This window comes from Salarias fasciatus, chromosome 1 (assembly GCF_902148845.1).
Source record: "Salarias fasciatus chromosome 1, fSalaFa1.1, whole genome shotgun sequence".
NCBI classification, from domain to species: domain Eukaryota; kingdom Metazoa; phylum Chordata; class Actinopteri; order Blenniiformes; family Blenniidae; genus Salarias; species Salarias fasciatus.
The window spans coordinates 38,244,653-38,256,903 of record NC_043745.1 but is presented as its reverse complement, the minus strand read 5'-3'; the positions used below and the strand labels follow the sequence as shown (position 1 = coordinate 38,256,903).

The 12,251-nt window shown below is 47.6% G+C and overlaps 1 protein-coding gene across 11 annotated transcripts in view; it reads left to right on the top strand.

Annotated features, from left to right (window-relative positions):
• The window catches only part of myo9aa (myosin IXAa), a 109,613-nt gene that overhangs the window by 85,130 nt on the left and 12,232 nt on the right, over nucleotides 1-12,251 (top strand). For all 11 annotated transcript variants that reach the window (XM_030106120.1, XM_030106294.1, XM_030106206.1 and 8 more), the window contains 9 exons: nucleotides 544-684; nucleotides 1,530-1,569; nucleotides 1,649-1,771; nucleotides 3,616-3,696; nucleotides 3,820-3,930; nucleotides 6,574-6,696; nucleotides 8,348-8,497; nucleotides 9,288-9,595; nucleotides 10,121-11,581. In XM_030106120.1, the coding sequence (XP_029961980.1) occupies nucleotides 544-684; nucleotides 1,530-1,569; nucleotides 1,649-1,771; nucleotides 3,616-3,696; nucleotides 3,820-3,930; nucleotides 6,574-6,696; nucleotides 8,348-8,497; nucleotides 9,288-9,595; nucleotides 10,121-11,581 (2,538 nt within the window). The remainder of the gene's footprint in view (nucleotides 1-543; nucleotides 685-1,529; nucleotides 1,570-1,648; nucleotides 1,772-3,615; nucleotides 3,697-3,819; nucleotides 3,931-6,573; nucleotides 6,697-8,347; nucleotides 8,498-9,287; nucleotides 9,596-10,120; nucleotides 11,582-12,251) is intronic.

The window sequence follows — 12,251 nt, the reverse complement described above, 5'->3', positions numbered from 1 at the left end:
AACATGTCAAAAGCTGTGTCAGGTCTGATTGTTGGAAGGGGTCAAGAAAAAGTTTCCTAAGCGTTTAGCTCGAGATGTCGACACGAAATTTGTTCGTCTGTGGTCGCTGCCCGGCTCTCGTCCTGCCGTCGGAAACAAATCGGTGCATTTCAGTCCACTCGGATCAGCTGTGGGGCAGTAACGACCTCCGCGCACCGGCGTCTCGCCTCGCTTTGTCCATACGCCACGATAACAGCCGTCAGAGCCGCGGTGCGAGGAGGAGTCCTCGTAAACGATGAGACTCAGTCCGTCCTGACGCTGCTGCTAACCGCCGGCGGTTCTGTTTGTCTTGTGGTTTCTACCTTGAGGTCTGAGGTCTGAGTCCTGCCAGGCTTCGCTCACAGCAGTGTGTCAGAGCCGCCTCAGGCGTACAACACTGGAAAAGTCAGCCGCGTCTCTTTAAAATGCACGAACGTCCAAAACTTGTTCTGAACCTTAGATGAATCCAGATGATGTGGAAAAATGATTTCCTGATATTTTGTGTGTGTGTGCGTGTGTGTGAAGGGGTTCTCCCAGTCCAGGCTGGAACGGCCGTTCGGGTCGACAGAGCCGTTTATCGTCCAGCAGCTCCACCACAGAAGAAGACGGAGTCTTCGTCAACTCGGCCAGCAGCAAACTGCTGGAGCGAGCGCACGACATCCTCATGTCAGTACCGACACCTCCGTCATCACACCGGCTTCACATCCAGTTCACTGGAAAGACCATGAACATCTTCAGTTTGTCAGATTTAACTTTTTTGAAAACATATAAACACCGGCGTTTTTTATTGCATTTTATAAAAATTGCTGTCTAAATCGTATTAAATATTCATAATATTTTAGTGTGCCATTTCATCCTCTCATTTTCATATTTTTCTGTGCAGCGTGTGTTTTTCTGCTGTGTGATCTGTAAAGTCTCACCTTATGACAGATTTTCTATCATATAGAGAAAAAGCAAGACATTTCCTTAGACTTGAGTCTAATTTTGTGAAAATGTGAATTATAGACCTTCATTTAGCCTTCACCTGTGCTCCATTGGTCGGTTTTTCTGGAAACTTCGACGTTCTTCACCAAATTGACCATTACCTGCCCCGTCGAGGAAGAACATAGTGCAGCTTTTATTGCTGTTTTTAAGTGTTTTTTTTTTTTTGTTTTAGGAATTTGAGATTTTTATCAATGAAAAGAGCACAAAAATAAATTTATTATTAATAAGTTACATTTTTCTCATTCTTAGAAAGAATTTCTATAATAAGTTTTTAAATGTTTTTTTTAACTTTTTAACTTTTTTGCAATATTTACATATTTAAAGTACTTCCACTTTTGTGCATTAGGTGGCAGAATTATCAGTGTTGTCATCAAAGTTTTATCACTTTTGTTATGTTACCGTGCTACTTTCAGTAACCTACAGAAAAACACATCTTCAATAAGCTCAATTTTTCAGCTTCTTTAAAACAACTAAACACTCTTGTGCTTTTTACAATGTGCTGTTGTGTTTCTGCCTTTCATGACCAGGAGGAACAAAAACTACAAGTCCAAGCCGGTTCTTCCCAAGGTGAGTGAGTTTCCGGCGTGGCGAGATTCGGACGTGTCGATCTGAGCTGCTCAGAGTGACGCCGGCTTCCCGTCTGCAGCACCTGCTGAACGTCAAGTCCCTGAAGTACCTGAGCAACCTGACGCTCCACGACCGCATCACCAAGTCGCTGCTGCACCTGCACAAGAAGAAGAAGCCGCCCAGCATCAGCGCGCAGTTCCAGGTCCACACACACACACACACACACACACACACACACACACACCACACACACACACACACACACACACACACACACACACACACACACACACACACACACACACACACACACACACACACACACACACACACACACACACACACACACACACACACGCACACGCACGCACGCAGTGAAAATAACTCCAATAGCTCCCCTGAGGAGTCCCTCTCCAGCTGTGAATACGATAAAAACCGAGGCGTGGTCCTCAGACGGAAACATCCCTCCGCTACTCTCCTGTGTGTGTGTGTGTGACATTTATTATGTGGTGGCTACAGAGGTCGTAACACTGACGTCATGTCTGCCTGATGAATTGGAGAAAAGAAATAGAAAATGATCTTTTTCCCAACGTGGCCGACACGCCCTCACAGCTGAAGGTGGAGCTTTTTAAAGCAGAATTAAATCTGCTGTGACAATAAAAGAAACACAGATCAGCCTCTTACACACTTCCTGACAATGTGTTTAGGAATAGAAACCAATTAATTCAGACACAAACACACCCATGCCCAGCTAAAACACAAACACTGCAGTCCTCTTTACAGCCAGTTAGAACACTGTGTGTGTGTGTGCGTGTGTGTGTGTGTGTGTGGACAGAGAGCGCTGGCCTGTTTCTCTGCAACGTTTCCACACAGCTGCCATCCACGTTGTGTGTTTGGAGGAGTTGTAGCAGTAGGGGTGGTGGGGTGGGGTGGGGTGGGGTGGGGGGCCTCTGGCCGGCAGCCCTGGCCCCCCGTGTGTGGATGACTTCACTTTCCACATCCTGCGCTGATTGCTTTAATCTCCCGTGGAGGGGGAGGAGACTGAATTCCTCCCGCCACTGCATTATCACACACACACACACGGTATCTGCCAAACACATGGCTTCATCCTTCTCTGCACCCACATGCTGATTCTCACATTTTACTGCTATTTGTGGAAAGTAACTGTTTTTATACTCTGGATTTGTCAGACTATTTTATGTTTCTGAGGTTTTTTTTTTTGTTTTTTTTTCACTTTTTCTACGTTCTCCCTCTTGTTTCTCAAACTGCTTGCTTCCTTCTCTGTCAGGGAAACTGTCAGCACTGGTTTTCGGTGCCGTTTACACGACAATGTTTCAAGTGAAAACTTTGGTTGTTTTTTTTTTAAGTTTTCGCAGCAGCAACATCTGTTTGCACAGAAATGCTGGAAACAGTGTAGTCAGCATGGTAGGCCACCGGGTGGCGCTGTTGTTCAATTTAGTTATGAAACCACACTTACACACACACACACACACACACACACAACACGAACAACACGCAGTAACATGAACAGTGGGATAACATGGACCATCGTCTTTACAGATGACCACGTTGGATTGTTATTTAAGATGTTGTTTTGAAAATGTCGCTAAGGAAACGCAAAGCTTCTCTGAAACAAAACCATAAAGTCAGTCTGTTTTCACTGAGCAGAGCCTCAATCTGTGCAGTGTTAGCTGCCATGGTGATGAGCAGTGATAAACAGCCTCTGGCGGCCGCCTGTCTCCTACACTATGACCGGCTGTTCGCTCCGAAACCGGCTGTTCTCCGTCTGGTTCCTGAACCGGCTGTTCTCCGGCTGTTGAACCGGCTGTTCTCCAACTGGCCCCTGAACCGGCTGTTCTCCGTCTGGCCCCTGAACTGGCTGTTCTCCGTCTGGCCCCTGAACCGGCTGTTCTCCGTCTGGCCCCTGAACCGGCTGTTGAACCGGCTGTTCTCCGTCTGGCCCCTGAACCAGCTGTTGAACCGGCTGTTCTCCGTCTGGCCCCTGAACCGGCTGTTGAACCGGCTGTTCTCCGTCTCGCCCCGCAGGCCTCGCTCAATAAGCTGATGGAGACTCTGGGTCAGTCTGAGCCTTATTTTGTCAAGTGCATCCGTTCCAACGCCGAGAAGGTACAGACCCCCGTTTGTTTCAGCTTTCAAAGCATTTTTTTCATTTCCTTTGAAGTATTTCAAACTGTCGGTCTGCGCCCCCCCCCCCCCCCCCCCCCCCCCCCCCCCCCCCCCCCCCCCCAGCTGCCCCTGAGGTTTAACGATAACCTGGTGCTGAGGCAGCTGCGCTACACCGGCATGCTGGAGACGGTGCGCATCCGCCAGTCTGGGTACAACGTCAAATACAGCTTCAAGGTAACACACACACACACACACACAAATACTCAAAGAAAACCACACAAATTCACACATGCATATTTAGTTCGTGTGTATGTATATATATGTATACACACACACAGTTCTAACACTCTTCTCACACTTAATCAAGCAGAGGTGCTCACACAAACCATATAAATGCAGTTACATTCTCACACAGAACACACACACATACAAATACACACAAAATTACAGATTTTCACTCAGTCACACACAGACACACACAGTAGTGATATATTTCTGAATGCTGGACTCCTGTATAGAGTGAAGCCGTGACCTCCACTGAAACAAAACGCCACTTCTTCTCTTCTTCACACACATTCCTGTGACTGCTGGAGCTCAGATTAGAATGTATCTTTACATTTGTATTCAGATCAGTGGTTTTTATTATGATGAATATTTAATTTAATTGCCAAGCTGCCTGGGTGGGGTAGAGTGTTTCACGCTGGGGGGTTGTGGGGGGTGTTAGGTGGCGGGCATGTTAACCTCGCCGGCTGAGGATGAGCTGATGTGTGAAACAGCCGTCACGCTGGACGGCGATCTGGAGGGAGGACGTTTGGGAGTGATTCAGCTCTTCGCCGATGCTCGTCCCCCCGTCCTGCTGGAGCTTTCAGATGGAGTCGGTGCTCTGGCTCCGTGAACGACCAAATCACACACACATTTATTCTACCATTTAAAAAAGAATCAGGGTACCGGTGCTTTAATAGCTGAATTTCAGAGGTCTTTCTCCTAAGACTCCCAAAGTCCCACATATGATCATCAAAGTAATGGTTTTCACCTGCGAGGCAGAATATCTGACTCTGACTAAATGTTTTTACAGTCATCGAGTGAGTCGCTCTCGCCACTTTCACCTTCATATTGAGAGAATAATTCATAAAATCAAGCAAACATTAATCCACATTTACACCAAACTTCATCATTTTACTTTAACATGCAGTATCTCATAGATTATGTGACTTGTGGCTTTGTGCAGTTTTACATTAAATCCCAGAACCAGACAGTGTTTATTTCTGCTCACGTTAATCACAGTTCAAACCTGCGTCGATTCAGGAGCAGAACAGTTCATTGACTGTGTTTTCCATCTTTCCCTCGTGGTTTTTAATCAGTTTCAACTTCTGCTTTTTGTCCTTTTGCCACCAGAAATGATGCAATGTTGAACTAATGAAGTGAAATGAGATCCAGCGGGCCAGAGTGCGTCGACATGCTCACAATGGAAACATAATTTGACTCTTCACTCAGTCCGTTACAAACTGTATGATGATAAATGTAGAACGTAATTGTAGCCCAGATATCAGAATACATCTTTACATCTAATATTTTGATAAAGAATGAATGTATTCAAGGTCATGCCACAGTGGAGACCTTCATAAATGTTTGAGTGTAAAAGCTTCTCGCTGCACCTGTCATCAGATCAATATCATTGATCTGGCATCAGTCCAGATGAAGAGTCATGGATTTCAAAGAAAGGCCTCTTATTTCGAGTTTGGCTCCGTTTACACAGCAACGTTTTGAAAACTGTGTTTCTTGTTTCCATGGAAATGACAGAAATACCAAAATTCTGTAAATAGTCTGGGTCTGTTTCCATGACAACGGCTGTCACAGCCACTGAAATTGAACTTTTTGTAACCACTCAGTGTCTGTCTCCATGGAAACGAGGGCAAACAAAAGTTTTTGAAATTGCTTTGACTCTGTCTCTGTGGAACAAGAGGGGAATCACTGTTCCGGGTAGATTTTAGAGATGGAGGGACGTCCGTCCCGCCCTGATCATTTGAATCAAAACATTAAAAGTATTCAATTTCTCACTTTCCTTTTCGCATATTTTCCTAATTTGTTAGCATGTCTCAGAACTTATCTTCAAGGTTTTCAATTTGTTGAAATCAGTTGCATTATTAAATGAAGCTTTGCAGAAGGAATTGATCACTCCAACTTTAAGAAGTGTGTGTGTGTGTGTGTGTGTGTGTGTGTGTGTGTGTGTGTGTGTGTGTGTGTGTGTGTGTGTGTGTGTGTGTGTGTGTGTGTGTGTGTGTGTGTGTGTGTGTGTGTGTGTGTGTGTGTGTGTGTGTGTGGTGTGTGTGTGTGTGTGTGTGTGCGCGTGCGCGATCCTTGAGTCATCTCACTTTCTAAACGGTCCCCGTTGGGATGACCTCACTGGGATCATTTCCCCGCCAGACGTTGCCGTTTAGCAGAAATTCGCTGCGGTCAGCGCCGATGAGGAACGTCTTGAGCCGAGTATCAGTTTGGAGGACGCTGCAGCTCAGAACAGAGCGTCTCTATTGTCCCCTCCGAGACGCTCCCGCCGCCGCTGATTGTATAAACACGGCATCCTTTTCCCGCCTCCGCCTCCTTCCAGCCCCGCTTTCGCATTGTGTAGAGTTGAGACAATGAGCCTCAGTTTGACGGGTGGGAGTTCGGCATTTTTCTGCCATGATGTTTGAACTGTGGACCTTTTACCTGAAACCACATGCGCTCGGTCGCTGTCTCTGTCTTCACTCGAGATGTTTTCAAAATTCATCCAGATCATTCAGACAAGGTTTTTTAAATCCGCCCTCTTCTGTTTGATCCGTTATTGCAGAAATGTGAAACCAAGCAGGTCAGGAACTCCGTCTCTTGTTTTCCTCTCAGGATTTCGTCCGTCATTTCTCGGTGCTGCTGCCGGAGGGCACCAGGCCCACCAAAGAGGGGATCCAGCGCTTTCTCAGACGGCTGGACCTGCAGGCTGATGGCTACCAAGTGGGGAAGACACAGGTACGTTCTCTTTCTTCTGGTGTCAAACATAAGGCCCGGGGCCCAAAATCAGCCTGCAAAAAGCTCCAATCTGGTCAAACCACAATGCAAATTCTTCGAAGAAAAGCTTCAAAGAAAAGTCTGAGTTTCAAAGAAATTTCTTCAGAGTAGCAACATAACATGACACCGAGACCCGAGCTGAGAAATCAGTGATGCTGCCATGACAGCGAGCAAAACTAGCGTTAGCCTCAGCCCTGCTGTCAGGGGGAGTTTGTAAAAACACCTATCATGCACATCAAACATTTTATTTTAACATTTCACTGTATTTTGCACCAGATGGTTTCTTTAAAATTGAATTTGTTTTGAGATTCAAATCATTTTTCATGGCGATTATCCACATTTACATCAGGTAAACTCTGCGCCCACATCAAAGTAAAACTTTGAAAGTGTAAATTTCAGGGTAATGAACTAAAAAAAACTTATTCAATGATGTGATGAGTGTCAGTGACATCCTCATGAGTTAATTGATTTCAGTTACAATCAATTGTGCAAAACCTGAACTGTGTGCAGTAGGCTAATGAGCTGTTATGTGACTGAAATAAACTTTCATTTTCACAAACTGTCTGACAGAACGGGGAATAGGAGCAGAATATCAGCAATACAAAGAAGGGAAAAAAAGATTTGCTCTAAATTGTTCTTAATCATTTCTCTTAACGAATTTTACTTTATAATCCTCAATTATTTTACCTTTCAGTGTTTTTTTTTTTGAAAACAACAGAGATATACACAATTTGAAATGATCGCTGAGCCCATTTCATAATTTAACTGAGAAAAAGAAACACATCTGTATTTAGCATGAGTTCTTACACACTCTTTCAAAGCCAGACAAAGTTATAACACTATTTTACCACTTGAGATGAACTTGAGCTGTTTGTGGGATCTGGACGAAAATGTGTAACACCTCTGAGTTGAATTCCATTAAATGGAGACCAAAAAGCTCCCGAAATAATCAAAAAAACATGACTTCAGCTAGTTTTTTTTCTCAAATTAGTTTAATTTAAAAATAAATTTGCCTATAATAAATTGTAATTATAATAAAATATTAATAATATAAAACAGTAATAACATAATTGTTTATTTTTCCACTTCTTTTTTTATTTCTTTGTTGCTTTTTTGTTTCTGATTACAGTATTAAAGAAAATTGTCTGAATAGATTGAAAAAGTTAATTAATGATGACCTTTGGTCACATGTGAAGAGAAAATTATAATGGCCCGAGGATGGAGCCCTGTGGAACGCCACAGGATTATTGTTTGAGTTCTTTTCCCTTCAGTCATTGTTTTGGGCGTTTCAGAGAGTGGAGGTAATCGGACCGAGTTGTTAATGCTGTCTTTGTTGGCATATTGAAGTATAAAGAAGAGGATTATTGGCTCTATAAATAAAGTGACGGTGGGGGAAAACCTCATTACTGGAGCGCCGTGTTTGGTGTGTCTCCGTCCACAGTATGGCTGGACGCCATGCAGGGTCCCCGTCTGTGTAATTAGAGGATCATACCTGACATTCTTGTGACCACGCATCCGGCCAGGCTTCTCGGAGCTGTGTGTGTGTGTGAGCTGAAAGCGTGTGTGTGTCTGCGGCCGGCCTCAGTAAGCGCGTGGCGGTTCCTGCCCTCAGGTGTTCCTCCGGGAGGCGGAGCGCCAGCGGCTGCAGGCCTTGCTCCACGGCCAGGTCTTCCGGCTCATCGTCACGCTGCAGCGGCGCTTCAGAGCCCGTCTGGAGAGGAAGCAGTTCGTCCGGATGAGACGAGCCGCCGTCTGCATCCAGGTAGGATTCAACCATACCTTTTATTCAGTTCTGGAGAAATGTCAGACTCACTGCTGGATTTCATGTTGCGGATATTGATGAGGATTTTTTAATCACTATATTTATTTTATTTTAAACCAGGGATGCACTGATACCTCTTTATTGAAGGACAGGTGAAAACCTTTCCCTGCTTGCTGATACCAGGACTTATTAAATGCTCAAAAGTGTAATTTATAAACAAGCAAATGAAGGCTTCTGTAATGTATTCCATCAGTAGTTAAAAACATACGGACACATTAAAAAAAAAAAAAAAAAAGAGTGTAATTTGAATTGATTTGTCTTTCATTTCTCCTCTCTTAACTTTCAATCCAAGGATTCAGTGTTCAATTTTTTTGGGATAATTTATTAAATATTAATTTATTAATACGAATAAGAACACAAAGGGGAAGAAAATGTATTTACACCCATTGAGTATTTAAATAAAGTGAACATACACAGATGTGATTTTGGTCAGTGTGTCTGGGAAGAGGGAGGAAGATGGTCCAGCAGTGTCTTCTTGATTTTAATGACACAATAGAGAATAGAACACATAACGCTTCAGTTTAATCAATATTTTGGTGGAATAAATTTCACTGTTTCACTGTTTGGCTCTTGATGTTGGATAATGAGCTTTTTTGTTTAACTTTTTAAAAAAAAAAAATTTCTTTACATTTTTGGAAGATTGAATCCCTTAAAATGAACTTCTGCTTTTCGTTGATTCGTGATGATCAGTGCATCCTCTGAAGTGAACGTTTCTCACCGTTTCCTCCAGACCTGGTGGCGTTCGTCCCGCTCGGCGGCCCTGCCGGAGGACCCCGCCCCCGCCGTCCGGGAGGCGGCGGCGCTGTGCCTGCAGACCCGGTGGAGGGGTTACCGGGAGCGTCGGAAGTTCGTGCTGCGGAGGCGTTCGGCCCTGGTGCTGCAGAGGGCCTGGAGGGCGTGGCGCTCCCGGCGCGGCGCCGCCGCCCTGGTCATTCAGACGGCCTGGCGCTGCCACCGAGCCCGGGAGGATTACCTGCGTCTGCACCGAGCTGTGGTCCGACTGCAGGCCGCCAGCAGAGGGTTCCTCACCAGGAGGAGGTGAGAACCAGCAACCTCCAGGGATTCTATCACGTCATCATAATTACATTAAATACTTTTATCACTTCTGTGACACTTGAATTGGATCATTTAGACTTCGACATTTGTATCAGGAGACATTTGGGCCTTTATTCAAGTGTCTTTATCGCTCTGAATTCTACCAAGTATTTCAATAAATCTAAAATATAGTTGAAACAGTTCGAATGAGCTCATAGGAAAGTTTATTTTACTCAGAAAAGCAAACATTTCTCCATCTGTGCGAAGGCCTGCTGCTCTGAAAATAGCTCCAGAGTGTAAGACGGCATAATTTTGCTAAAGCTGGTTAAAAAGCAGATTAATCTTTGCACACGGCTCCTCCGGTGTGCCTGGGCTTTGTTCGTTGTGCGAACGGACCGGACTCGCTAAGAGCTCAGTCTGACGCAAGCCGTTCAACCCAAAGCGGCTCTGGAATCGGCTGAGCTGCCGGGAGGAGGTTTTCTCCTGGACGGTTGACCGACGTTCTCTGACTGTTCTCTTCTCCGGCAGCTTCAGGAGCGCGAAGGAGCAGCGGCTGAGGGAGGAGGAGGAGGGGAGGAGGCTGCTCCGGCTGCAGAATGGACAGGTGAGCGGCTCACCTGGAGACGAGGAGGAGGAGGAGGCGTCGCCGGGGAGGATCATGGGGCTGGACCTCAGCACGTGGGAGGACCGGTCGTACGAGCAGCGAGAGAACAGCCTCCAGATCCTCGGCGGCCAAGGAGAGGGCGAGCATGAGCGAGAGAGGACCCCCCAGACCCAGGCCCCTGCTCCGGCGGTGGTGGTCCGGGAGAGGGTCCGATCGCTGGACGAACCCAACCAGAAGACCACCCGGGCCAAGAGGGAGAGCCGGCGCATGCGGGAGCTGGAGCAGGCCAAGTTCAGCCTGGAGCTCCTGAAGGTCCGGGCCAACAGCGGCGGGGCCTCGTCCCCCTCGGAGGAGCGGCGCTGGTCCGCCGAGCTGGTCCCGCCCGCCACCCCGCCCCTGCGGTCCCCCCAGGGGACGCCCGACAGCCAGAGCTCCAAGGGCAGCTTCGAGCTCCTCATGATGGACGAGGAGCCGCCGAAAGCCGAGGAGGAGGTGACGGATGGCGAGGACGCCTTCTCCCCCCTCCCCCCGGCGGAGGCGGACCCCGGCGCAGTACCGTCGCTCCCCTCCGCCCCCACGCATCCGCCCAAGTTCGAGAACTACCTCCCGACCTTTTACGTCCCCGCAGAGGAGAGCAGGACTGCCGAAGACCCCCGACGCGACCGAGTCCCCAAACCCGTCACAGAGCGGCGAGAGGCGGTTCGCCGCCCGGTGGTGGTGGTCATCAGCATGCAGAAGGACGGCCCGCTCAGCCAGGAGCTCGGCCACGTAGTCCGTCCCCCCGCCGAGGTCCCGACACGGCCCGGTCCGGCCCCCGACCCCCCCGGCCCCACCGACCCCGCCGTCATGGAGAAGCTGGTCCGTCTGAACGAGGTGAAGGAGGAGAGGCAGCGCAGCCAGCGGCAGAAGAACGAGAAGGAGATGATGGAGCAGATCCGGCAGCAGAAGGAGGCGCTGGAGCAGCAGCGGCTCGTCTTCGCTCAGTACGAGAGGGAAATGTTCGAGAAGCAGCGAGGAGAGGCCCTGCACCGGATCCAGCAGAGCCGGCAGCCTGGGCCGGACCCCCCAGGCAGGCCCCTCAGACCCAGGTCCCTGCTGATCGACGGGACCCGGCCGGACTCCGCCGCCGCCCCGCCGCCGCAGTCCTCCAAGCTGCCGCCGCCGCCGCCCGCCTCCGCTTCCAGAGAGCGACGCCACGAGAAGAAGGCGGTTCCTGAAGGCTGGGCGCCCAGACTCACGCTGGAGTCCAGAGACGGAGCTGGAACCAGGACCAGAACCAGAACCGGAGGAAAGAAGCCGCCGAGTAGCCAAGGAACGATCGTGAATATGACCGACAAGCACGGAAAGATCTTCTTCTCCCCGAAGGACAAAGTCACATTCACAAGGTGAGTTTCTCTCCTCATGCATTTTTTACCAGAAACTGATTTTCCTTCCGGCGCCAGACGCAGCTCGGTTTGATCGCTGAAAGAGAACACAGATCAGATCCGAGCTCTGCTGTGTCTCTGGTTCCTGAAAGGGCAACTTTTTGAAAACACTCTCAAGGTGGAACTTTTTGAGAACACGGAAGCAAACGCTCCTGAGATCCTGCTGCAGCACGTTTTCCACAGCTGTAGTAAAGGGTTCCTCTGCACACGCTCAGTCGAGGGACAGCAGGATCAGTGTTTACCTCCATGCGTCTGTCCGTCTTCTGCCGTCGCTCATGTTTACGGTGTGTTGTTCTCTGAGAGCTAACTCACGGCCTAGCATGCTAACTGTCGTACCGGATATCGTTTTCAAAGCACTGCTGTGCAAACGTCAAACTTTTCCGAAGGGAAACACAAAAACCATGAGGATTCATTTGACGCGTTGTCATGGAAATGGGAAGGAAATGTGTAAATGGAGGATTTGGATTTAGACTTTTCCCTTTGTGTTTATTTCTGGGAGGACTAATGTTTGAAAAGTACAATTAATTTTCCTTGAAATATCCAACTTTTCAGGATTTTTTAGAAAATAATCTATTAACATTTAACAGACTTTTTCAAATGAAGAAAAACAAATCGGAAACCATCTAAACCT